Here is a 27,069-nt window from a genome sequence, read left to right on the forward strand (position 1 = left end):
GGAAAGCTCCAATACATTCCTAGGAATCTAGAAGGCCAAGTGCTTGTGCAGGGCTGTGTGCTAACTCAGGGAAGATATAAAAGGGCTCTAAACTTTTACCTCTGGTTAACCTTGAGGTTCTGTGGAAGCAGGAAGTGAAGACTAAGGCAGAGAAGTCAACTGCCTGGCTGAGTGTTGAACACATGCCCCAACCTGCACATAGAGCCTTTGGCAATGACTAGGAAACTTAGTGGTTCCAGAAATTTAGGAAATCTCTGTCCTCTCATTACTGCACATTAATTTAACTGAGCAGAGACATAAGTGGCCCTACATAACAAAGAATACTGACTTTCAGAGTTACTTCAGAAACTTTTCAGAGTTACTTCACTAAATAAACAAAAAATAACAACAGCAATAATAACAACCCGGGGGTGGGGTGGAATCAGATTTCCAGAGTTCTACATTATGTTATTTAAAATGTTCAGTTTTCAACAGAAGTTATAAGTCATGCAAAGAAATAAAGTGTCGCTAATATGCAGGAAACAAAGCAAACAATAAAGACTGTCCCCAAGGAAGCCCAGGCATCAGACCTACTAGACAAAGACTTTAAATCAACTATTTTAGTATGTGCAAAGAACTAGAGGAAACCACGTGAAAAGAACTAAAGGGAAGTATGAGAACAGTGTCTCATTTAATAGAGAATATTAATAAAGAGAAAGTATAAAAAAATAACTAAACAGAAATTATGGAGTAGGAAAGTACAATATCAAATTAAAAATTCAAGAGCAGATTTGAGCAGGCAGAAGAAAGAATCAGTAAACTGGAATATAGATCAGTTGAGATTATCCAGTCTGAGGAACGCAATGAAGCTAAAGATGAAGAAATATGAATAGTGCCTAAGAGACCTGTGGGACACCATCAAGCATGCAAGCAACATATAATAGGGAGTTCCAGATGAGAGGAGAAAGAAAGTAGAAAGTATTTAAAGATATGGCTGAAAACTTCCCAAATTTGATGAAAAATGTTAATTTACACATCCAGAAGCTCAGTGAGCTGCAAGTAGGATAAAGTCAAAAGAGTTCCATGTCAAGACACATTATAATCCAACTTGAAAGCCAAAGACAGAATCTTGAAAGCATCAAGAGAGAAGCAACTCATCATGTATGGGACAACCCCAATGAGAGTAACGGTTGATTTCTCATAAAAAACCGTGGAGCCCAAAAAGGAGTAGGCTGATATGTTGAAGGTGTGGGAAGAAAAAGATTGTCATCAAGAATTCTATATCCTTTGCTGTGCAAAAGCTTTGAAGTTTCATTAGGTCCCATTTGTTTATTTTTGTTTTTATTTCCATTACTCTAGGAAGTGGATCAAAAAAGATCTTGCTGTGATTTATGTCAAAGAGTGTTCTTCCTATGTTTTCCTCTAAGAGTTTTATAGTGTCCGGTCTTACATTTAGGTCTCAAATCCATTTTTGAGTTTATTTTTGTGTATGGTGTTAGGGAGTATTCTAATTTCCTTCTTTTACATGTAGCTGTCCAGTTTTCCTAGCACCACTTATTGAAGAGACTGTCTTTTCTCCATTGTATATCTTTGCCTCCTTTGTCATAGATTAGTTTTCCATAGGTGCGTGGGTTTATCTCTGGGCTTTCTATCTTGTTCCATTGATCTATGTTTCTGTTTTTGTGCCAGTACCATATTGTCTTGATTACTGTAGCTTTGTAGTATAGTCTGAAGTCAGGGAGTCTGATTCCTCCAGCTCTGTTTCTTTTTTTTTTTTTGCACAGCAAAGGAAACCATAAACAAGATGAAAAGGCAACCATCAGAATGGGAGAAAATATTTGCAAACGAATCACGGACAAAGGATTAATCTCCAAAATATATAAACAGCTCATTCAGCTCAATATTAAAGAAACAAACAACCCAATCGAAAAATGGGCAGAAGACCTAAATAGACATTTCTCCAAAGAAGACATACAGATGGACAAGAAGCACATGAAAAGCTGCTCAACATCACTAATTATTAGAGAAATGCAAATCAAAACTACAATGAGGTATCACCTCACACCAGTTAGAATGGGCATCATCAGAAAATCTACAAACAACAAATGCTGGAGAGGGTGTGGAGAAAAGGGAACCCTCTTGCACTGTTGGTGGGAATGTAATATGATGCAGCCACTATGGAGAACAATATGGAGGTTCCTTAAAAACCTAAAGATAGAATTACCATATGATCCAGCAATCCCACTACTGGGCATATACCCAGAGAAAACCGTAATTCAAAAAGACACATGCACCCCAATGTGCATTGCAGCACTATTTACAATAGCCAGGTCATGGAACCAACCTAAATGCCCATCAACAGACGAATGGATAAAGAAGATGTGGTACATATATACAATGGAATATTACTCAGCCATAAAAAGGAACGAAATTGAGTCATTTGTTGAGACGTGGATGGATCTAGAGACTGTCATACAGAGTGAAGTAAGTCAGAAAGAGAAAAACAAATATCGTATATTAACGCATGTATGTGGAACCTAGAAAAATGGTACAGATGAACCGGTTTGCAGGGCAGAAGTTGAGACACAGATGTAGAGAACAAACGTATGGACACCAAGGGGGGAAAACCGCTGTGGGGTGGGGATGGTGGTGTGCTGAATTGGGTGATTGGGATTGACATGTATACACTGATGTGTATAAAATTGATGACTGATTATAAATAAATAAATAAATAAATAAATAAATAAATAAATAAATAAATAATTCTATATCTAGCAAAATGAAGGAGAAAATTAAGACATTCCCAGATTAACAAAAGCTCTGAGAATTTGTTGCTAGTAGACTTGCCCTACAAAAAATACTAAAGAGAGTCTTTCAGATTGATATGAAAGGACATTAGACAGGAACTTGAATCCACGTGAAGAAGTAGCATCAGTAAAGTAACCATATGGGTGTATATAAAAGGCAACATAAATGAATTCTTTTGTTTGTAACTCCTTTTTTCCTATGTGATTTAAAGGACAACTGCATAAAACAATAATTGTGACTCTCCATTCGGTACATAATGTATGAAGATGTAATCTGTATGACAATAACAGCATGAATGAGAGGGGCATAAAATGGAGCTACACAGGAGCTAAGTTTTTTGATACTGTTAAGTTGATATTAATCAAAACTAGATTGTCATAAATTAAGATGTTTATCCAGTAATCCCCAAGGCAACCACTAAGAACTAAAAGAATATACAGTTGAAGAAATGACAAAGCAATAGGACACAAGAAAATACTTAATACAAAAGAAGGCAGTAATAGAGGAATAGAAGGAAAAATGCATAGAAATAAGCAAAATGACATATGTAAATCCTATCTTATCAGTAGTTGTATTAAATATATATGGATTAAACACTCCAATGAAAAGGCAGAGATTGGCAGAAGGGATTAAAAATATCCAAGTATATGCTGTCTACAATAGACACACTTTAGATTCAAAGATACAGGTTGAAAATAATAGAATGGAAACATATACCATGCAAACAGCATCCAAGAGAGAGCTAGAATGACTATGCTAATATCAGACAAAACAGACTTTAAGACAAAAAGTGTTACTAGGGACAAAGAAGGGTATTTTATAATAATAAACAGATCAATCCATCAAGAAGATCTAAAAATTATATATGTATATGGACCTAATAACAAAGCAACAAAATGCATGAAGGGCTGACAAAATTGAAGGGAGAAATAGACAGTTCAACAATAGTTGGCGGCTTCAAAAAAATGCAGACTGTTGAGTTCCAGTTGCATGACCAAGGCTGCATGACCCTGGGTTAGTTGTTTAACCTCTCTCTCATGTCTAAAATGGAGATGAGGACCGACCTTATGGGGTTGTTATATAGATTGACTGGAAACACGAAAAGCACCTATTCCTGACACGTGGTGAGCACTCGTTCAGTGTCATATCATTATCCCCATTTAACAGTGGAGGAAACTGAGACCTACATAGGCAAAGTGAGTTGTCCAAGCTAGTAGATGGTGAAGCTGGGAATCAAAGCTAGGCCTATTGATGCCAAAACACCTTCTAATGACTCCTTTTCTGCCTGGGACTGTGGGTCTTTGTTTCAGGCAGCTGTGTCTGAGACGCTGGTCCTCCTGTAAAGCCTCCCAGACGACCCTGGGCACACAGACATGGACACAGTACTATCTCTGCTGATCCGAGCTGGAGTTCCGAATGGAATCTGGGTGGCCAGAGAAGGACTTTATCTGCAAAGCCATTGCTGGGCACAAAGGTACGGGGTGGGGAAGGTGGTAACTCTGTGCATTCCCACTCTTTCCCTGGTCAGATCTCTAGGGATTTGGTTTTTCAGCCAATTAGTTGGAAAATGCCACACAATGAGGACATACCCTGCTATGTTCTATACCTGTGTTATCATTTGATCCTCACAGAGATCATTACATCTATTTCAGAGTAGAAAGAAACAGAAACTAAGAGATAAGGATGTTGTAACTGTTGTTCACAGTAACATGGCTGGTGGGTGGTAGGCAGTCCTGGGCATGATACCCAAATTGTAAGTCTGAAGTCCCAGCTCTTTCTGTCCACCACTGTCCCCAGAATCAGCACCTGTCATGCTCCTGAGAGAGAAGAGGAATGACTTGCCTGCCTCCCCTTCTCCAAGTTGAATGTTCATATCCCAGGCATCCATGTGTGTGCTTAAGGCAAGTCTGTGTTCTCTTTCAGGAGAGATAGATGACCTGGCCTACATCTCAACCAAAGAGTACTGGTTTGATGGGTGGGAGAAGTCCGTGGTGTGCACCGTGTCGTCAGATGGCACCATGTGTGCCTGGGATCTGCAAGAGGTGAGCTGTCCAGGAGGGGGCCAGGATGAGAAGTGACCAGATGCTGCTATGTCCTCAGTCTTAGCGAGGCCCTTTGCCTTTATTCTCTTTAACCATCACAGCCAACTTGTGAGGTGAGGAGTGGGAGCCCCATTGTACAGATGAGAAATCTGAGCTGCAGGAGGCTCAGTCGCTGTGCCAGGTCACACTTCAGACTTGAGTCTGATTGATCGCAAATGCCCTTGACTCTCTGCTGTCCTGCCTCAGGGAGATGGGCATTTTTGCAGTGCCTGATGGAGGCTGTTTATGCAAGGGGATGACAGCTGCCATGCCCAGTTCTGTGATGTCCACATTGGAGCCAATGCCAGCCTCTGGGTGGTTTTGCCCAGATTATGCAGCTTTTACTCACCCCACTTGCAAACTTAAGTGTTAAAACCTCGATAACTTGATTAGTATTTTGGACTTGGTTGGTACTAATTGTTAAAAAGCTTTCCTATCCATTTTCATATTCTCTGATTGCTCTTTTTTGTTGTTTAAAGGATACAGTTATTTGCATCATATGTCTTTCCTCCATGGTCAGTTTTTCATTTGTTTATCATGTTTTTTTTTTCTCTTCCACGTGCTTTATTTTCCTCATATACAGTGATGTTTGACATTATAATTTCAAGTGAAGGTCTCTGGTGACTGATGAGTGCAGGTGTCTGGTTTCTGTTTCATTGCAGTTGTGTTGCCCTGAAAGAGACCCACCTTAGGCTGTTGCCATGAGACCACACAGGCTTAGATGAGGGGTTCTTGGGCAGGAAGAAGACCTGAAGGCTGGGAGGTTCCATAGTTGCCAAAACAAAAAGGTCTTGACTTGAACATAAAGAGCTTTGGTGCTGTGGTGGCAGACCTTTTCTGTAAAGGGCCAGAGAGCAAATATTTGAGGCTTTGCAGACCACATGGTCCTGTTGCAACTACTTAACTATGTGGCTGAAATGCAGAAGCAGGTGTAGACAACAAGTAAACAAAAAGGGAGTGGCTGTGTTCCAATAAAACTGTACTTATGGACACTCACATGTGAGTTTCTTGTTTTTTTCATGTGTCATGAAATATTCTTTGATTCTTTTTTTTTTTAACGAAAATACAAAAATGGTTAGTGGGCTGGGTTTGGCTGCAGGCTGTGGTTTGTTGAACTCTAGTGTGGTCCGTTGGTCACAGTGTGGGACTGTTAGACAGGGCTAGACCCTTCTGCACCCATTCTGCCTGGCTTGCCAACCTTAATCCTCTTTGTGAACACATCTCCAGTCTTATTTTATTTTTATAAAGCTCAATCATTTTGTTGGAGTCATGCAGTATGCAGCCTGTTTCTGCGCTCTGTTCCCCTGGTTGCTACTTTCTATTCTGAAATGGGAAGGGGAGTTTCACTGCTTCTTTGCCCACTTCCATACTACCAGCCACTGGTGAATAATGTGTATTCTCCGAGACCTAGTTGACATGACCCAGTCACCGGTGCCGAGTTCCTACTAGTAATAGTCTTGTTAGCTGTTTAAGCAACAGAAATCAACTGTTGATTTGTTGATGTGAGGGGGAAGAAAGAAAAGAATGGAAGAATACTGGGATATCATGATTGGAAAAAGATCATGCTAACATGATAACACCTGATAGAAAAAGAACCGTAATAACTCCAAATTGGAAAGAAACCCCATGTGGCAACTCTGAGAAACTCAGAAACAGCAATTAGAGGATTGGTTCTCTGACGCCCTGTCCTAATGTGCCGTGGGCCTGCTGGACCCGGGCTCTTTACCTCGCTGTTCTAGCTTTCAGAATCCTGGGAGAGACCATGTATCTGGGAATCAGCCCATCTCGGACCAGTCATTTTCCTCTGTGCTAATGGCCGTGACAGGGCATGGGCCTTCGCCAGGCCTGGCCCGCGGTGGCACTGCTGGGTACACCACTGGGAAGGGCATGTTCTGAGCAGGGCAGTTGCAGATATGCAACAGAAACTGTTTACAACCACAAGGCTGAATTAGCTTATCTGTAAACCTGGGTTCCTTGGGGACCAAGTGAGACGTTCCACGTGGAAGTTCACTTTATGCAGCCCTGCAAAGCCCAGGTCCTGAGTACAGCCCAGGTCCCCAGCACAGCCTGGGTCCCAAGCACAGCCCAGATCCCGGGCAGGGTGGGTAGTGTTGGGTCCTGCCTCCCTGCCCAGCCTTCTTCAGTTGAGCCATAGGTAACCACTGGGAGTGCTTCAGACATCCTGTGCCCAGTGCACATGAAGGACCCCACCCTCAATTCCCCTGCAATGGCACCAACCCCAGGCAGTCTCAACACCCACGCTCAGCCACTGCTCTCCTCCAGGACACACCTGTCTCCTCTATGGTGGAACATTGCTTCTGTGTTGTGTTCCCTACCATGCTGTGCAGCCTGTGAGGATGGGGATCATATCCTTTACGCCTACATGTCCCCAGTGTGCACTGGGTGATGGTCGAATGAATGAAAATAATAAGTGTTTAGGAAATAAATGGGCCCTATGTGAGTTGTTACATTAATTTTGTTGTTGCCTAGGGCACGGAGATCTGTCGAGCCCTCTACAGCCTGCAGCTCTGGTGAATTTGGTGACTTACCCTCGGCTGCAACTGGTTGTCACCGTGGATGAGCGGGGACTGATCAAAGTATGGAAAGCAGAGAACGGGTGTGAGCAAGCCTCCTGCCTGCCTACATACTGTGACTTTCCAGAAGGCCCCCTCCTGCTGGTGAGTGACCCAGCTCTCAGGAACCTCTGCTGTTTCCCAGGGTCTGTGGACCTGGCACCAGACCACTGTGCCAGGTGGCACTTCAAGCCAGGCCCTCCACATGGCAGACCAAGTGACCACATAATTCTGCTCGGTCCCCCAAGCTCCTCCTTGCCTGCCACGTGGAGGGCAGACTCCTCATCCCCCTTCGGCTCTAGTGTGCCACAGCCTGTTCCCTGGCCCCATCTCTGCAGCCTCTCACCCTTTCAGAGTGAGGTCCAGCCCTGTGGGCTGCCTGTGTTTTCTTGTCCACGGGCCCCTGCTTTCCTGTCTCCTGGTCCTACTCATAGTCTTTCTTCCCCTTGCAGTTCCTTCTCACTACTGCATTCTCACCCTTCTTTCCCCCTTTTCAAGTCTCCACGAGGGCCCAACTCAAAGGAAAACTGAGGCATGTTCGACAGAATGCAAGCATTTGCCTCAGATGATGAAGGCCTTCTGTTGCCAGGACATTTGTTTTAGACGTGATTCTTGGGCATTGGGAGGGAGCATTTGGCCAAAGAGAAATGGCAAAAGTGGGTGTTAGCTGGCAGATTGAGGAAGTAGCTCTCACCTGGGGGCAGTATCCTCCTCCTGGAGGGAAGGAGGTCTTTGAAAGTGTGGGCAAACTGGCATCCCAAATATCAAGATGAGCAGACATCCAGGAACAGTTTCATATGTAAACAGAACTAACTCTGTAAAAGAACTAAGCTCGTAAACAAAAAAAGTAAAACCTGATGAAACAGATTTCACATAAACAACTCTAGTTGTTTAAAGAAGACTTTGGAATAAGTGTAATTAACATCTCCAGAGCAATCTGAGAATATATTGTATAGATGAAGAGGATGCCACTAAGTTTCTCTCCTGGGAATGGTAGAGCACATGATTCACACATACTTGTCAGTGAAGGACAATTAGAAAAATTAGAATATATATCAAGTCAGAGAGCTAAAAAGAGCAAACGGTTTCTAGGCCAAGATTCAGAAGATGGCAGAAATCAAAGTGCTGAGCCTAACAATGGGGCTGCTTTTGCCCTGGAGATGTTTACTACAAAGCTAAGGGGCTGAGCAGAGCTTAATAGCCAAGTAGACAAAAGTTGGACTGCAGGGCCACCAAGGAATGGAACCCTGTGAATCCTCTTACGTTGGGTGGGTTATCAAGTTTCAACCTAAGACTGAGGGTGGTCTGAAAGTAAACAGTCCCTGAACTGGATGCAGCTGCCCAGTTACTGGCTGGGAGTAAATGAAAATCCTTTCTGGAGAAGGTTAACAGCTCCCAAGGCCTCTCTTTTCAAATACAGTGTTCAGCACTCACTTAGAGATAAGTAGGCACATGAGGTAAGATGATATGAACTACCCAAGGCAATCTACAGATTCAGTGCAATCCCTATAAAACTACCATTGGCATTTTTCACAGAATTAGAGCAAAATTTTTTTAAAATTACATGGAAACACAAAAGATCCCGAATAGCCAAAGCAATCTTGAGAAAGAAAAATGGAGCTGGAGGAATCAGATTCCCTGACTGCAGACTATACTACAAAGCTACAGTAATCAAAACAGTATGGTACTGGCACAAAAACAGAAATATATATCAATGGAATAGGATAGAAAGCCCAGAAATAAACTCACGCTCCTATGATCAATTAATCTATGACAAGGGAGGAAAGAATACACAATGGAGAAAAAACAGTTTCTTTGATGTGTGGTGCTGGGAAAACTGGACAGCTACATGTAAAAGAATGAAATTAGAACATTCTCTAACACCATACACAAAAATAAACTGGAAATGGATCAAAGACCTAAATGTAAGGTCAGACACTATAAAACTCTTAGAGAAAAACATAGGCAGAACATTCTTTGACATAGATTGAAGCAATATCATTTTTGATCCACCTCCTAGAGTAATGAAAATAAAAACAAAAATAAACAAATGTGACCTAATTAAACTTAAAAGCTTCTGCACAGCAAAGGAAACCATCAACAAAACAAAAAGATACCCATAGAATGGGAGAAAATATTTGCAAATAATGCAACTGACAAGGGGTTAATCTCCAAAATATACAAACAGCTCATGGAGCTCTATGTCAAAAAAGCAAACAACCCAATCAAAAAATGGGCAGAAGATCTAAACAGACAGTTCTCCAAAGAAGATATACAGATAGCCAAAAAGCATATGAAAAGATGCTCAGCATCACTAATTATCAGAGAAATGCAAATCAAAACTACAATGAGGTATCACCTTGCACCTGTCAGAATGACCATCATCAAAAAGTCTACAAACAGTAAGTGCTAGAGAGGGTGTGGAGAAAAGGGAACCCTCCTACACTGTTGGTGGGAATGTAAATTGGTACAACCACTATGGAGAACAATATGGAGGTTCCTTAAAAAACTTAAAATAGAGCTACCATATGATCCACCAATCCCACTCCTGGGCATATAGCTGGAGAAAACCATAATCCGAAAGGATACATACGCCACAGTGTTCATCGCAGCACTATTTACAATGGCCAGGACATGGAAGCAACCTAAATGTCCATCAACAGAGGAATGGATAAAGAAGATGTGGTACATATATACAATGGAATATTACTCAGCCATAAAAAAAGAATGAAATAATGCCATTTGCAGCAAAATGGATGCTAAAACCTAAAGATTATCATACTAAGTCAAGTAAGTCGGACAAAGACAAATATCATATGATATCACTCATATGTGGAATCTAATTTAAAAAAAAAAGATACAAATGAACCCATTTACAAAACAGAAGCAGACTTAATAGATATCAAAAACAAACTTATGGTTACCTAAGGGGAAACGTGGTGGGGAGGGATAAATCAGGAGCTTGGGACGAATACACGCACTACTATATATAAGATCGATAACAAGGACCTACTGTATAGCACAGGGAACTCTACCCAATATTCTGTGATAACCTGTATGAGAAAAGAATGTAAAAAAGAATGAATATATGTATATGTATAACTGAATCACTTTGCTGTACAGCTGAAACTAACACAATGTTGTAAATCAACTATACTCCATAAAAAAGAAAAAAAGATAACATGAACTAGAACCTGCAGGATAAACAGCTGACAATGTCAGTTGAGCCCCAGGGGATTTGGATATTGTAGTTAATAGACACAAACACTAGCACACCTGTGGTTGCCCTGCTCAAGGAGATAAATTTCAACAGAGAACTTAAAGCCGTGAAAAATGACATACAGATTTGGAAAAGAACCAAGTAGAAAGAAATTCTGGAGTAGCAAAACTGAATAACAAACGTTAGGACTCAGTGGATGAATTTAATAGCAGAGTGGACAGTTGAATCACACAAAAGTCTGGGGTGGGTGGGGGGAGCTTGTGGGCCACTGGCAGTGTTCTTAACTTCGGTGGTGACATGAATATTTACTTTGTAAAAATGTACTGAGCTCTTATGTTTATGTCTTGTGCAATTTTCTATGTGTATTATATACATCAATTAAGAGGTTAAGAGTATGAAAGAATTAGTGAACTGGAAGATAAAAGTAATTATCTACAATGGAATGGGGATACGAGGAGTGGTAAATGTGGAAGAGAGGCTGAGAGATGGAGACCAGTGCTTCTCAGACTTGAATGGGATGTGACTCACCTGTGGATCTTGTTTAAATGAAGATTCTGATTCAGTGGATCCCTGGGGATGCCTGAGATGCTGAGTTTTTAGAAGCTTCTTGAGAATATTGATGCTATCAGGTCATAGACCACACTTTGAATGGCGAGGCCATAAAGGATCCATGAAAAAATTTTAGTATTTGTTTATTTTATATCCTAGGAGTAGGTGAGGCAGGGGCGCATAGGCAACATTTGAAGAGATGATGGTAGAGATTTTTCCAAAATAGACTAAGGACAGTACTCCATGGAATCAAGAAGGCCCCGCAAACCCCAAGCAGGGTAAATAAAAATAAATCTGCATATAGACCCATCAGAGTGAACTGAGATAACTGAAGACTAAGAAAAATGTATGTAATAGCAGCGAGAGGAAGTAAAACGACCTTCGGTGTAATACTAATGAGACTTCTTCAGGCAGAGGGAAAATGATCACAGATGAAATGTCAGAGAAGCAGGAAAGATCGATGAGCAGCAACAGTGAGGAAATCCACCTCACCTTTGATGAGGAAATCTAAATATTGACTGTATAAAACAGCAACAACAATGCCTTGTGGACTTTAAACTATATGTAGAAATAAAATGCATGACTTTAGCGTTTAGGTTAGGGGAGGTTTATGAGGAACTAAAAGGTTTAAGCTCCTTGAATTGTCGGAGAAGATTAAATGTACCAATTAGCAGTATACTTTATAAGGCAGGCTGCAAATAGTAATCTCTCGTCTAACTCCTAGAAGAATAGTATATAGCATATAGCTTCTAAATCATAAGAGGAAGATGAATGTGTTTTGTGGTTGCACCATAGGGGGCAGAATCAACCTGACCCAAAATGTGGCTTGGTTATTGTTGACTGAAAAAAAAATGCACAACCTAAAAGTTGAGAGTTATGTTTTATTGGGCGGACTTTCTGAGGACTTCAGGCCCGGGACATGGCATCTCAGATGACATTGCAAAAACTGTTCCGAAGAGGCAAGGGTGGGGAGCCAGGATATATAGGAGATTCTCAACAAAAGACCAGGTAGTCAGAACATCAAAAGATTAATGTTAATAAAAGAAAACCAGATTTCTCAAGTTATGGAATTTAGCAGTTTTCTGTGTTTGGGAAGATGCAAGAGCCTGGGCTCACTGAAATCATTCCTTTGATATGCACCTTAAATATCTGGGGCCAGTATCCTGTGTTTTCTCATCCTGAGTTTCCTCAGGGTGCACTCGCAGAACCAGGGGGTGCGGCAGTGGCTGAGGGTTTGGCAGTGAGCAGCCCGTTTGTCTACATCCTGGGTTCCCTTAGGGCTCGCCCTCCGGTGGCTGTAATATGATGGCTTGATGGCTGCAACATCCTTTGTTTACTTATATGGCAGGCAACATTTTAGTTCTCATTATCAAGACTGATGATGCCACACATGCAGCGAGTGGGAGTGAAAAGGTCCATTTTTCACATAATGAGACTTTGCTGGGAGAGCAGGGTGGGCTCCCAGGAGGCAGCTCTGGAAATGGCTTGAGGAAGCAGGGAGGAGTTACTGACTCTGGCTTTCCCTGTGGTTTGGGAGGTGGGGTTCTTACCCTGGGCCAGGGTTTACTGGTGTGAATTCTCTGCAGGTGCCCCTTTCTTATCAGCTTGCCCTGGGGTAAGAGAGGGGGGTGGTCCTTAAAGGCTATCAGCTGTCAAACATCAAAAATGGAGTAAGTTATTATGATGCATTTCTGATGTTTGATGACTGACAGGTGCATGTTTCATTTCCCCGAACCTGAACTTGAGTAAGTAGGCCATATGGTCCTCTATGAGGCCTGCGTTCTAAATTGGCAGATGAAGGGAAGTTCTCTTGAATGACTTGCTCAAGAGCTTGGTGTTGTGTGTTTTTAAAGTGAAATGAGAGTCTTGGTCACTGTTGGTAATGTCTGGGTCTCCAAAGGGGATAGGAGTGCCTGCTATGTGCAGACATGTGTGACTATCATTTATATTTGGGGTGTTTGGGGGGCAAGAGGTCCTGAGGTCTTCCTCCCAAACGGGAAAGCTTGGATGAGAATTTAGTTTCTGCATTGGCTGGCCACATGGCCAAGCCACTGGCAATGGCCAAAGAGTGTAAACATGCTGGTTGTTTGCTGGGGCATCAAGGGCTAAGGTGACTGAGATGACAGCCTGAAGGTCAACCATTTGTGTGGACTGTTGTGTCTGTCCTTTATCGGGACACCCGGCAAGGTACGGGCAGCAGCAGTGCTCTGGTGGGCCGTGTGGCATGGGACAGTGGCAGTGCTGTCTACACCACGAGAGAATTCCCTTTCTTGTCTACTCATAGGGTGGCCTGCTCCAGTGTCATTGCCTGTGGCAAGGGTCTGAGGACAACAGGAAGCTACTTCCTCCTGCACCAGATGGCCAGGCCTGCCTTCATCCTGAAGATGTCATTTCTGTCTTAGCAAGGAGGCTCCAGTGGCTGTGCGGAGCCTGCAGGATGCTACCTCCACGTCCCAAGGCATAATACGTACCTGGGAACAGAGAGTCAGCTGTGATCTGAACCTGAACCTGTGATCACCTCTGTCACCACTAGGGCCCAGATGTAGCCTGCAGCTTTCACTTTGATGGTGCGTTGTGCGGGGCTGAGGTCGGTAGGTTTTGTATCAGAAGCACTGATTTTCTTGAGGTTGCCCTGTCGGAGGATGGGGCAGGATCAACCCCCTACACAAAATTTGGCTCAGATTTGGAGACAGCTGACTTTACACATGGACCAGTGGGGTACGGAAAAGGGTATCCCCCCAAAATTCAGGTCTACCCAGAGCCTCAGAATGTGACCTTCTTTGGAAATGGTGCTGCTGCGATGTATGTATGCATGTATTTATTTATTTATTTAACATCTTTATTGGAGTATAATTGCTTTACAATGGTGTGTTAGTTTCTGCTTTATAACAAAATGAATCAGCTATACATACACATATACCCCCATATCTCCTCCCTCTTGCATCTCCCTGCCACCCTCCCTATTCTGCGATGTATTTAGTTAAGGATCTCAAGATGAAATCATCCTGGATTTAGTCTGGGCCCTTAATCTAACGGTATCTTGCTAAGAAGAGGAGAGGGCACAGAGACACACACAGAGAAGCCATGTGCAGATGCCGCAGACATTGGAGTGTGCTGTTACACGCCAAGGAAAGCCCTAGAACCTTCAGAGGAAGCAGAGCCCTGCTGGTACCTTGACTTTGGGCCTCTAGCCTCCAGAACTGTGAGGGAGTAAATTTTTGTTTTTTTAAGCCACCCTGTTTTGTTACTTCAGCCCTAGGAAATTAATACAAGACTCATCTAAAACAGAACACTTAAGGAGGATGGAATTAAAAGGATGGGAAAATGATAGGCGTTGGAGATGCCAACCAGAAGCAAGCTCACACAGCTGGTAATGTTAGACGAGAAGACCGGAAGATCAAAGTTTTTACTAGATCTTAGGGGTCATTTCAAAATAATAATTTGATCAGCCTCCCAGAAAGATACAGCGAGGCTAATTTTGAATGCACTTTAAAGTATGGCCTAAAATATATATGGAACAAAAATGTGTGGAATTTCAAGGAGAAATGGTTAAAGTTACAAGCATCACGAGAAATTTCTGTTACCTGGCTAAAGAGATATGATCTGGGCGGGCCCACTTTAATTCCATGAGTGCTTCAAAGGCAGAGAGTTTTCTCTGACTGGTCACAGAAGAGGAAGTCAGAGACTCGCGGGTGCGGGGGCCTCACGTGCTGGCTGCCAGGCTGTCGGTGGGCCTGAGAACAAGAATAGTCTCTGCCACCAGCCAGCAGGCAGGGAAACCTTAGTTCTGTAGCCACAATGTCCTGGACTGCCAACAACCTGAATGGGGCCCCAATGAGAACCCAGCACCTTGACGCCTTGGCTTAGCTTTGTGTGACTTTGTCTCACGGGTTATTGGGAAGATGATCTACATATAGGTCTGTGGCTCATTTCAAGTTAAATTATATTTGTGTGCATGGTCAGCGTCAGGGTTCATTTTTATTTACAAATGGGTATCCAGAATTTGTAGGAAAGACCATCCTTTCTTCATCAAATTATATCATCACCTTCGTTTGTCAAAATATCAAATGACTGTATGTGTTATATGTGTTATATGTTGAACATGTGGGTCAGTCTCCACTGATCTGTTTGTCTGTCCTCATGACAGTAACACAGGGTCTTGTTTCCCGCAGATTACAGTTAAGTCATGACCTCCAGCATTTTCTTTTTTGGAAAATATATCCATTTCCATAAAATTTGTCAAGTCAGCTTGGAAATTTCTACAAAACTGCTTACTGGGATTTTGATTACTTTGAATCTATAGATTGATTTGGGGATAACTGACATCTTAATGTTTAGTCTTCTAAGCCATGAACATGGCATATATGACCGCATTTATATAGGCCTTCATTTATTTCTCTCAACAAAGCTTTGTAGATTTAAGTGAACAGGGCTTGCACATATTTTGTTAAAATTATTCGTAAGTATTTTTATACTATTTAAATGTTATTTTAAAATTTGATTTTCCAATATTTTCATTGCTAGTATACAGCATATATAGAAATACATAAATAATTGTATGATCAAGCCACCCAAGATGGCTCTTCTCTTGCTCGCTGTACAACCCCTGCCCGACCAGTCCTCCTTCATCTACACACTACTCACATCACCAACCTTCCCTCCTAATACATACTTGCCCCCGGCCCCAGCTAGTGATTGTTCTAATCTTTAGATCAGAGCATCTCCACCGTGATAGCTTATCAAAGGGACGGTGAGGGACGTGCCCCTCTGCTTGTTTCCCTGGTAACCGATGAGCCAACCTGATGTCAATTCCCCCTATAACCGGTAACCTCCCCGAGCCCTGGGAGCAAAGACTACTACCATGTCCTGCCCGCTGTCTGCCGCACACCGTGGAGTGTTGCTCCAGGACATGTAAGCTCCTCCATCCATTAAACCATTGATGTCTATGTCGCTGACTCCAGGCTCTTTCTTCGGTGTCGAGGCTGGGCAAGTGCAGGGCTTGCAGGCCTGTAGGGTGCAACGCAACAGTAATACATAGGGGAATGTATAGTTTTGTATTTACAGAAAAAATTCTGTGCATACTATATGTAGCATACATAGAAATCATTTGCGTATAAATATAAATAGAAATGCATTCGATTTTTGTATATTGACCCGTATTCAACTGCCTTGCTAAATTTACATATTAATTCTTTTTTTCTGTGTGTGTGTGTGTTTTGAGCACTTAGAGTAAATCTAATTTCTTGTTTTTTTAAACATCTTTATTGGAGCATAATTACAAGGTGTTAGTTTCTGCTGTATAACAAAGTGAATCAGCTATATGTATACATATATCCCCATTTCCCCTCCCTCTTGCATCTCCCTCCCACCCTCCCCATCCCACCGCTCTAGGTGGTCACAAAGCACCGAGCTGATCTCCTCGTGTGATCCAGCTGCTTCCCACTAGCTATCTGTTTTACATTAGGTAGTGTATATATGTCCATGCCACTCTCTCACTTCGTCCCAGCTTACCCTTCCCCCTCCCCATGTCCTCAAGTCCATTCTCTACATCTGCGTCTTTATTCCTGTCCTGCCCCTAGGTTCTTCAGAACCTTTTTTTTTTTTTTTGATTCCATATATATGTATTACCATATGGTATTTGTTTTTCTCTTTCTGACTTCACTCTGTATGACAGACTCTAGGTCCATCCACCTCACTACAAATAACTCAGTTTTGTTTCTTTTTATGGCTGAGTAATATTCCATTGTATATATGTGCCACATCTTCTTTATCCATTCATCTGTTGATGGACACTTAGGTTGCTTCCATGTCCTGGCTATTGTAAATAAAACTGCAATGAACATTGTGGTACATGACTCTTTTTGAATTATGGTTTTCTCAGGGTATATGCCCAGTAGTGGGATTGCTGGGTCGTATGGTAGTTCTATTTTTAGTTTTTTAAGGAACCTTCATACTGTTCTCCATAGTGGCTGTATCAATTTACATTCCCACCAACAGTGCAAGAGTGTTCCCTTTTCTCCACGCCCTCTCCAGCATTTATTGTTTGTAGACTTTTTGATGATGGCCATTGTGACCAGTGTGAGATGATATCTCATTGTAGTTTTGATTTGCATTTCTCTAATAATTAATGATGTTGAGCATTCTTTCATGTGTTTGTTGGCAATCTGTGTATCTTCTTTGGAGAAATGTCTATTTAGGTCTTCTGACCATTCTTGGATTGGGTTGTTTGTTTTTTTGATATTGAGCTGCATGAGCTGCTTGTAAATTTTGGAGATTAATCAATCCTTTGTCAGTTGCTTCATTTGAAAATATTTTCTCCCATTCTGAGGGTTGTCTTTTCATCTTGTTTATGGCTTCCTTTGCTGTGCAAAAGCTTTTAAGTTTCATTAGGTCCCATTTGTTTATTTTTGGTTTTATTTCCATTTCTCTAGGAGGTGGGTCAAAAAGGATCTTGCTGTGATATATGTCATGGAGTGTTCTGCCTATGTTTTCCTCTAAGAGTTTCATAATATCTGGCCTTACATTTAGGTCTTTAATCCATTTTGAGTTTATTTTCATGTATGGTGTTAGGGAGCATTCTAATTTCATTCTTTTACATGTAGCTGTCCAGTTTTCACAGCACCACTTATTGAAGAGGCTGTCTTTCCTCCACTGTATATTCTTGCCTCCTTTATCAAAGATAAGGTGACCATATGTGCGTGGGTTTATCTCTGGGCTTTCTATCCTGTTCCATTGATCTATATTTCTGTTTTTGTGCCAGTACCATACTGTCTTGATTACTGTAGCTTTGTCGTATAGTCTGAAGTCAGGGAGCCTGATTCCTCCAGCTCCGTTTTTCTTTCTCAAGATTGCTTTGGCTATTCAGGGTCTTTTGTGTTTCCATATGAATTGTGGGATTTTTTTTGTTCTAGTTCTGTGAAAAATGACAGTGGTAGTTTGATAGGGATTGCATTGACTCTGTAGATTGCTTTGGGTAGTAGAGTCATTTTCACAATGTTGATTCTTCCAGTCCAAGAACATGCTATATCTAGAGTAATATAATTATATATATATATATGTATTATATATATAATATATTAGAGTTAGATATATTTATAAATATATTATATATTATAATTATGTTATTTATATAATAAATATAAAATAAATACATTTATATTATAATTATATATTTATAAATATATATTATATAATATATATTTTTTATATATATAAAAATATATATACTTTGTGGTATAAAATTGGTTAAATCAGTCAGAAAATAACTACCCATAAGGAATAGATTTATAATTGAACTACATTAAAATGTAAAAGTTCTGTACATTAAAACACTATTTAAAAGTTGAAAGATAAAGTAATGAGTGTCAGAGAATATTTTCTAAAGATATAAACAATAAAGGATTAAAATGTATATATATATATATATTTTTTAATTTAAACATATAATTTTAAATCTCTTTGATTCAATAGGAAGGCAGGCAACGTATAGAAAATAGGTGGTGCTTTATAATAGAGAAAATAAAAATGGCCAAAAAGATATGAAAATTTACTTAAAATCATTATTATTCAAGGAAGTGCATATTAAACTATGGTGAGATACCACTCTATCCCCTCAGACTGGCAAACATTAAAAACCTTTAGAGTTATGAGTGTTGTTGAGGATATGTCACAACAAGAACTCATTCAGCACTGGAGGCAGTGCATATTAATCCGTCCCTTTGGAAAACAAGTTGTTATTAAATGGTAAAGTGGTGATATTCCTATCACCACCCCTAGGAATATATAACTTTGAGAAGCTCATGCGCACATGAACCATGACAGTATGAACAAGATTGTTCATAAAAGCAAGCATAGTAGTCCCAAATTAGAAACAACCCAAGTATTCATAAATAGTAAAATGGATAAATATGCTGCAGTAGAGTCATACAATGGAAATATTCTACAGAAATGCAAGTAAACAAACTAGAGCTCCATACAACAACATTGATGAATCTTACAAAAGTTTGAACAGAAGAAGGCATAAAAAAGTAAATCTATGATTCCATAGATTCCATTTATATGCAACTCAGAAATAAGCAAAACTAACTTGTATTGTTTAGAGATGTAAACATAGGAGATAAAATCATAAAGCAAAGCAGAGAAATGATCACTATGACAATCAAGATTGTGATTGCACATAAACTGGAGCAAGAGGGTTTTGATCATGAAAGAACACTCATATTCTTTTTGGGGACCTGCAATTTTTAATTTCTTAAGCTGGGTAGTAATTACATTAGTGTTTGCTTTATAATACTTTGTTAAATTGTACATCTATGTTTTGTTTGCTTTTGCACATACATTGTGTTTAACAATAAAAAATTTTAAATTATATATTACTTATATGTTGTAAAAAGATTTACCACAAAATTCAACAGTTTAAGTAGGCAAATACTTATTATCTCACATATTTTCTGAAGGCCAGGCCTTTGTGAGTATCTTAGCCAGGTGGCCTTGGGGTCAAGCCATAGGCCAGGGCTGTAGTCATATGGCTTGACTGGGGCCGGAGGATCCACTTCCATGAAAGTTCACACACATGTCTGTTGGTTGGGGGCCTCAGCTCCTTACCATGTGGGCCACTTCACAGGGCTGCTTGAGTTTCCTTACCACATGACAGCTGACTTCCTCCAGAGTGAATGATTCAAGAGAGAAAGAGAAGAGGGCAATGCCTTTCATAACCTACTATCAGAAGTCAAACACTGTCACTTTGCCACATTCTATTCATTAAAAGGAAGTCATTAAAGTCCAGTCCATGATGAAGATAGAGGAATTAAACTCCATCTCTTCAAGGGAATGGTATCAGAGTATTTGTGGACATATTTTAAATCACCATAAATTTTATCAGAAGTCTACTATAAACAAATTCAATGTAGAGTACCTATATTAGGAAAAGTATTTGCAACATATAGGAAAGCAAAATGACAAATCTATTATAAATGAGGATAAGAACTCAATATACACACTGAAAAAAGACATGAAAAAATTCTAATGAGCATATAAGAGGAAAAATATAAACATTGCTAGTGAAAATGAAAATCTGAGTTTTTACAGCTTTTCTGGAAGAAATGTCACATATATTGTATATTAGTGTGGAGACTTAAACCACTTAATATACGAAGAATTTATTTCTTTAAAAGGGAATAAAGACACAGACCTACTAGAGAATGGACTTGAGGACACGGGGAGAGGGAAGGGTAAGCTGGGACAAAGTGAGAGAGTGGCATGGACATATATACACTACCAAACGTAAAATAGATAGCTAGTGGGAAGCAGCTGCTTAGCACAGGGAGATCAGCTCGGTGCTTTGTGACCACCTAGAGGGGTGGGATAGGGAAGGTTGGAGGGAGGGAGATGCAAGAGGGAAGAGATATGGGGACATATATATATGTATAACTGATTCACTTTGTTATAAAGCAGAAACTAACACACCACTGTAAAGCAATTATACTCCAATAAAGATGTTTAAAAAAAAAAGGGACCAATATGTATAAAATATGTATGGAGATGTTTATTTTACATTATTTGTAGAAGAAAAAAGCTGAAACAAATTGAATGACCAATAAGTACGGAAATGTTTGAATACATTATGACACATGCATAATGTGAAAACATTTTTTAAACTTTCTATTGACAAATAGTGTACATACAGAAAAGTGCAATATTGCATGCATAAAGCCCAAAGAAATATCACTATCTGGTCATACTCATGATATCAGCATTCTAATCAAGAAAGAGAACAATGCCAGGACCCCCAAAGCCCTCTCAGCTTCCTTGTAGTCTCAAACTTCTCTGAGTAACCACTATCCTGACATCTGAGAACATAGATTAATGTTGCTTTTTTTGGTACTTTGCATGCGTGAAATCATATAGTATGTTATGTGGTATATTATATAGTTGACGCTTGAACAGCACTGCTTTGAACTGTGGGTTCACTTATATGTGGCTGTTTTTCAATAGTAAATAGTATAGTACTACACAGTCAGTGGTTGGTTGAATCTGCAGATGCAGAGGAACCAGGGATATGGAGAGTTGACTATAAGTTATACATGGGTTAACTCCTATGTTGTTCAAGGGTCAACTGTAGTTTTATTTTCCTTTGTATTATGTTTGTCAGATTCATCCATACTACATGTAGTTATAGGTAATTGATTCTCATTGCTGCATAGTACTTTATTGTGTCTCAACTTATTTATCCACACCAGTTTTAACAGGTATTTAGTTTCCAGCTTGGGCTATTATGATTAGTGCTATGAATATTCTAGTACATGTCTTTTGGTAAATAAATGTGCATATTTCTGATAGATATATACCTAGGAGCAGAATTGCTGGGTCATAGGATATGCATGTGTTTGGCTTTGGTAGACTCTGCCAAACAGTATTCCAAAGTGGTTGGACCAATTTATGCTCCCAGTAAGAGTGTATGAGATTTGCTGTTATTCCACATTCATACCAACACTTGCTTTTTCCATGTTTTAGATTTCAGCTTTTGGATGTGTGTCATGAAATGGTTCTCATATATTTTCTTCTAGAAGCCTAATTGTTTTTTCTTCACATTTAGGTATGCAATCCATATGGAATTGATTTTTATGTATGGTATGAGGTAAGTGTCAGGTCACATTTATTTTTTCATATGGATATTCAATTGACCCAGCACCACTTATTGAAAAGATCCATCTTTACCATGCTATTTTGATGATGATAGCTTTTTAGTATAGTTTGAAATCAGGGACCATGATACCTCCAACTTTGTTTTCTTTATCAAGGTTGTTTTGACTATTTGGGTCTTTTGTGTAGAAAGATACACTGTGTTCATGAATTGGAAGAATTAATATTGGTAAAAATGACCATACTACCCAAGGCAATCTGCAGATTCATTGCAATCCCTTTCAAAATACCAACAGCATTTTTCACAGAACTGCAATAAATTATTCTAAAATGTGTATGAAAACACAGAAGACACAGAATAATCAAAACAATCTTGACAAAGAAGAACAAAGCTGGAGGTATCATGCTCCCTGATCTTAAACTATACTACAAAGCTACAGTCATCAAAACAGTATGGTACTGGCACAAATAGACACATAATCGTTAGAACAGAATAGAGAGCCCAGAATTAAACCCACACTTATATGGGCAATTCCTCTATGCCAAACTGGACAGCTCCATGAAAAAAGAATCAAACTGGAGTACTTTCTCACACCATAAAAAAACAACCAAACAAACCAAAAACTCAAAATGGATTAAAGCCTTAACGTAAGACAAAACATCTAGAAAAACATAGTCAGTACACTCTTTGACATTGGTCTTAGCAATATTTTTGGATATGTGTCTTCAGGCAAGGGAAACAAAAGCAAAAATAAACAAACAAACAAACAAAAGCTTTTGTATGGCAAAGGAAACTTTTAACAACTCATATAACCCAAAAGAACTCATATAACCCAATACCAATTGAAAAATTATGCAGAACCTTAATATCTTAAAAAGATAAAATTTATTCTGGTAGAGAAAAGAATGCAGAACTCTAGCCACTGTAACTCCTTAGTTAAAAAATGAGATTTATTTGCAGGATAAGAATGATTCTGCTATTAAAAATAATAATAGCAATAGCAAGTTTGAAAACTTTCACGTGGACCTATTCAGGTGCTTCATTGGCATTTAAGGCCTTCTAAGTATCTGTACTAGCCTCCTTCAGGTCAGCCTGTGTTGCTGGGAAACTGCTTTTCTCACTACTCTCTGGACAAAACTCTGGGTCTAGTTTCCATTATTCCGTGGAGTGTTTTTAGATCCCACCCGTTGTTAAACACACACGCACACACGCATGCACACGGCCAACGTCTCGCCTGCGGGCTTTCTCCCTTTTCTCTGATTCCCAGGGGTACTTACTGTCTAGACCCTCATTTCCACATTTGGTCACATCCAGTCCTAGGAGACCTGACTGCTTTGTGTCTCTTTTTTATACTTCACGCTCACAGTGCTAGACCCATAACAGTAAATTTTGAATAACGCTGATAAGTTGGAAGTACTTGGCCTTTATTCATCTAATCTCAATTTTTTGTAAGGTCCTTACGAAAACCGCACTGTCTATGAGACTTTGGACATTGGCTGGCAACTGCTCCGAATCTTCCCCAAAGAAATGCTGAAGAGAATCCCTCAGAGCACCTTGAGCGAATTCTACCCTCGAGACTCTACAAAGCATTAGCTGCTACTTCATCGCTGGCTCGATGCTCTTGTGAAATACTGGTTCTGTTTTCTTTATTCCTTTTGCACTCCCCCATCCCCACCTTTGTGTTGGAGTTTACTGTGTTACCCTGTAATTAAAAACAAAGAATAGGTAACATATTGTGCCAGTGTTGCAATGTTTTAAACTGCTAACAGACTTTAAAATATCCCCTGTTCCGAAAACCTGGAACTGCAATGCTTTGTTTAAAGTAGCTGAGGGTTGGAGGTGAGGTTTTCTTACTGATGTGTGTATTTGTACGTAGTGGTGTAGTTAGCTGCCTAGTGTCCTCATTATTTGGGTCTCTCAGACCTTCCCTGTCCACCCCCTCCAGAGTATCACTATCTGAAGTTATAATGCTTTGATCCCCAAACTAGGGACAAGATAGGGTCTGAAAGACGCTTCCTCTCCGAGCCGAGACGCTTTCCTGAGCACTTGTGTTTAGATTTTGGTGTGCCTCTGGGTCTGCTCTAAGCAGATGGCTTTTCCTGTCCACCTGCTGTTTCCTATTTAATGAATAGGTTAGAAAAGGAGTTTCCTTTTCCTCTTTGGTGCGGATAAGTTTCAACTCCTGTGTCTTACTGTTCTCGCTCCCTCTGAGTAACACAGAATCATGCAGCTTTTGCCCAACTGGCATTGATCTGATAGTAGTGAGATGCCCTGTCTTGATGATCCCTTACTGGGTTTCCATGCAGAGGAATCATAATGAAAATAATTAATAGAATTCTTGGTTGGAAAAAGTTGGGATACAATTTTTTAAGAAAGAAAAAACCTATATCGGTTCTACATTCGGACATGCTAACAGTGGTTTTAAGTTTCTAAAGTGTTGACCGGATGCTAAAGGCAAGGTGGGGAAGAGAAAGCTCTTCTGTGTATGGAATCTTTTTTATATATATAATCTATGGATATTTTAAACTCTGTTAGATAGCAGCCTTTGGAAAATCCCCTATTTGGTCCTGCTTTCTGATCTATCTGCCTTTTCAGGGTAATCTTGTGGCACAAGTGATAGCATTTAAAAGCTTTAGTCTTTTAATTCCTCCTCCTTCCTGCTGCGCGCCCTGAGCTGTCTTCTGTGCACTTCTGACATGTCTACTGTTTGGTCTCTCTGTGTTCTTTGTTACTTGGGTGCAGTAGCAACTTCTCTGTGCATTCCATCTTTCTTTCAAGTTGTGGAAAGTTCTTCACTTTTTTTCTCTGAGGGTGTAGGGGGTGGGGGGAGTCAGCATGATTATATTTTAATGTAGGAAATGTGACCTGGATATAAAATGAAAATAAATATTAAATTAAATGGAAGTTACCTAAAGTGACTCTGTATCTTCTAATCAGAAAAGCAATAGCAACAAGCAAATATATAATAATGCACCTCTCTTTGATTGACAGTTTTGAACATCATAACCAGTATTGTGATCCAGCCCCTTGATTCACAATATTATGAACCATGTCCCCTTTACAGGGACATGGCCCATGTTCTGTACCCTCTGCCTTTTAGGCTGCCCTTTCAAGCTCTTTTCAGTAATACCTCTTCCAACATGATCCAAGGTTGAGAGTTGCTAGGGTGTGGGGTTGTTTGTTTATTTGTTTGTTTTACAGATCGTTAGTGGCTGTAAGTTCTCTGAAACTTGAAGTTTTGATTCAGGGTCCACTTAGCATTTTCGAGAGTTACTAAGGTGTTTTATAGCATTCTTTGTTTCAGACATTCTCAGGACCTCTAGAGCCTGTCTGCCATGAATGAAAGAGGGTAATAAATAGAAAATGAAATACATACTGAAGCAAGCCAAAACTTGCTTCAAATGAAATCTGAAATAGATGGTCCAGTATATAAAGGAAACGTACTTGTTAAAGCACAGGGATGTGGCATCACGGTGGCCTCCCATTTCTTTCCCCTCTTCAACTCAGAGTGACATTTAGGAGATGTAGAGGAAGAGGCTCAGTCATAGCAAGAGTAGGTAGACCTGTGTTCTGATTCTGGTGCTGCCACTAACTGTATGGTCTTGCTTAGTCATTTAACAGATTTGTGTTCCTTTTAGGGTTATTATAAAGACTAGAGATTTTGCTTTTTAAATCGCTTTTTAACTTATGTAAAAAAAAAAAACAGTTTGTTGTATTGGCATGTGTCTATTTCTGTATTCTCTATCCTATTCATTGAACTATGTATCTATCCTTCCACCAATACCACACTGTCTTACTTATAGCTTTACAGTAGGTCTTAATATCCTCTAACTATATTCTGCTTTCTCAAAATTATTATTTTACTTATTCTGGTTCCTTTGCCTTTACCTTTTGTTCATACATTTTAGAATAAGCTTGTCCATGTTGACAAAAAAATTCTGTTGGAAGTTGACCTTTTATTATGTTGAGTCTTCCAATTCATGAATGCGATATGCCTCTCCATTGATTTAGGTCTTGTTTGGTTGTATCATACAGATCATCTATTAAAATATTTATAATCAAATATTTCATGTTTTGGAAGCATTGTGTATGACATTGTGGGTTTTTTTGTTGTTTTTTTTGTTTTTTTTTAATTTTTCTTTTTTTATTTTTGTCTGTGTTGGGTCTTCGTTTCTGTGCGAAGGCTTCCTCTAGTTGTGGCGAGTGGGGGCCACTCTTCATCGCAGTGTGCGAGCCTCTCACTGTCGCGGCCTCTCTTGTTGCAGAGCACAGGCTCCAGACGCGCAGGCTCAGTAGTTGTGGCTCACGGGCCTAGTCGCTCCGCGGCATGTGGGATCTTCCCAGACCAGGGCTCGAACCCGTGTCCCCTGCATTGGCAGGCAGATTCTCAACCACTGCGCCACCAGGGAAGCCCCGGCATTGTGTTTTTAGTTTTGGTTTCCAGTTGTTCATTGTTAATATTTGGAAATATGACTAATGTTTTTGTGTTGATCTTGTATCCTGAGACTTTGTTAAAGTAATTGCCACTTATTAATTGCTTCTTAGAGATTTCTTGGGATTTTCTATGCAGACAGTCATGCTATCCATGAGTATGGACAGTAATATTTCTTCCTTTCTAATCTGTGTGTCTTTCTTTCTTTTTCTTGCCATGCTGCACTGGCTAGTACCTACAGTACTAAGTTGAAAAGGAGAGATGAAAGAGGACATTCTGGCCTTCTTTTGAATTTAGGAGGAAAACATTCATTCTCTCACCATTAAGTATGATGTTCACTGTCGGTTTTTTGTAGATATTCTTTACTGGGTTGAAGTAGAGCCCTTCTATTCCTGAGAGTTTCTGACATGAATGTGTGTTGAAGTTCATCAAATGCTTTTTCTTCATTAATTGATGTGGCCATGTAGAGTTTCTTCTTCAATCTATTAATATGGCAAATTACGCTGATGATTTTTGAATAGTAAACCAAGCTTGTGTTCCGAGAATAGACTCCATTTGATCAGAGTGTATTGTTATTTGCTTCCTTCTTCATGTGTTGATTTTATTGTGCAATTTTTTTCCCTTTTCCATGTGTGAAAGCTTAGATTATTGATCTGAGACCTTCCCTCTTTTCTATTATAAGCACTTAGTGCCATTCGTTTCCCTCTTAATAATGTTTTACCTGGATCCTTCCACATTTTATGTGTTGTATTTTCATTTTCACTCAGTTCTATTTATCTTAAAAT

At 39.9% G+C, this 27,069-nt stretch overlaps 1 protein-coding gene across 1 annotated transcript in view; it reads left to right on the forward strand.

Moving 5' to 3' along the window:
• The window catches only part of LOC309665149 (F-box/WD repeat-containing protein 12-like), a 31,040-nt gene extending 7,452 nt beyond the window's left edge, over positions 1–23,588 (forward strand). Inside the window, 7 exon segments of the mRNA XM_082471391.1 lie at positions 4,098–4,182; positions 4,186–4,261; positions 4,711–4,829; positions 7,359–7,368; positions 7,371–7,546; positions 21,805–21,846; positions 23,306–23,588. Of these exon segments, the coding sequence (XP_082327517.1) occupies positions 4,098–4,182; positions 4,186–4,261; positions 4,711–4,829; positions 7,359–7,368; positions 7,371–7,546; positions 21,805–21,846; positions 23,306–23,386 (589 nt within the window). The 3' untranslated portion in view covers positions 23,387–23,588.
• The last annotated feature ends 3,481 nt before the right edge of the window (positions 23,589–27,069 follow it).

Source organism: Balaenoptera physalus (assembly GCF_965194825.1).
Source record: "Balaenoptera physalus genome assembly, chromosome: 7".
Lineage (NCBI taxonomy): Eukaryota > Metazoa > Chordata > Mammalia > Artiodactyla > Balaenopteridae > Balaenoptera > Balaenoptera physalus.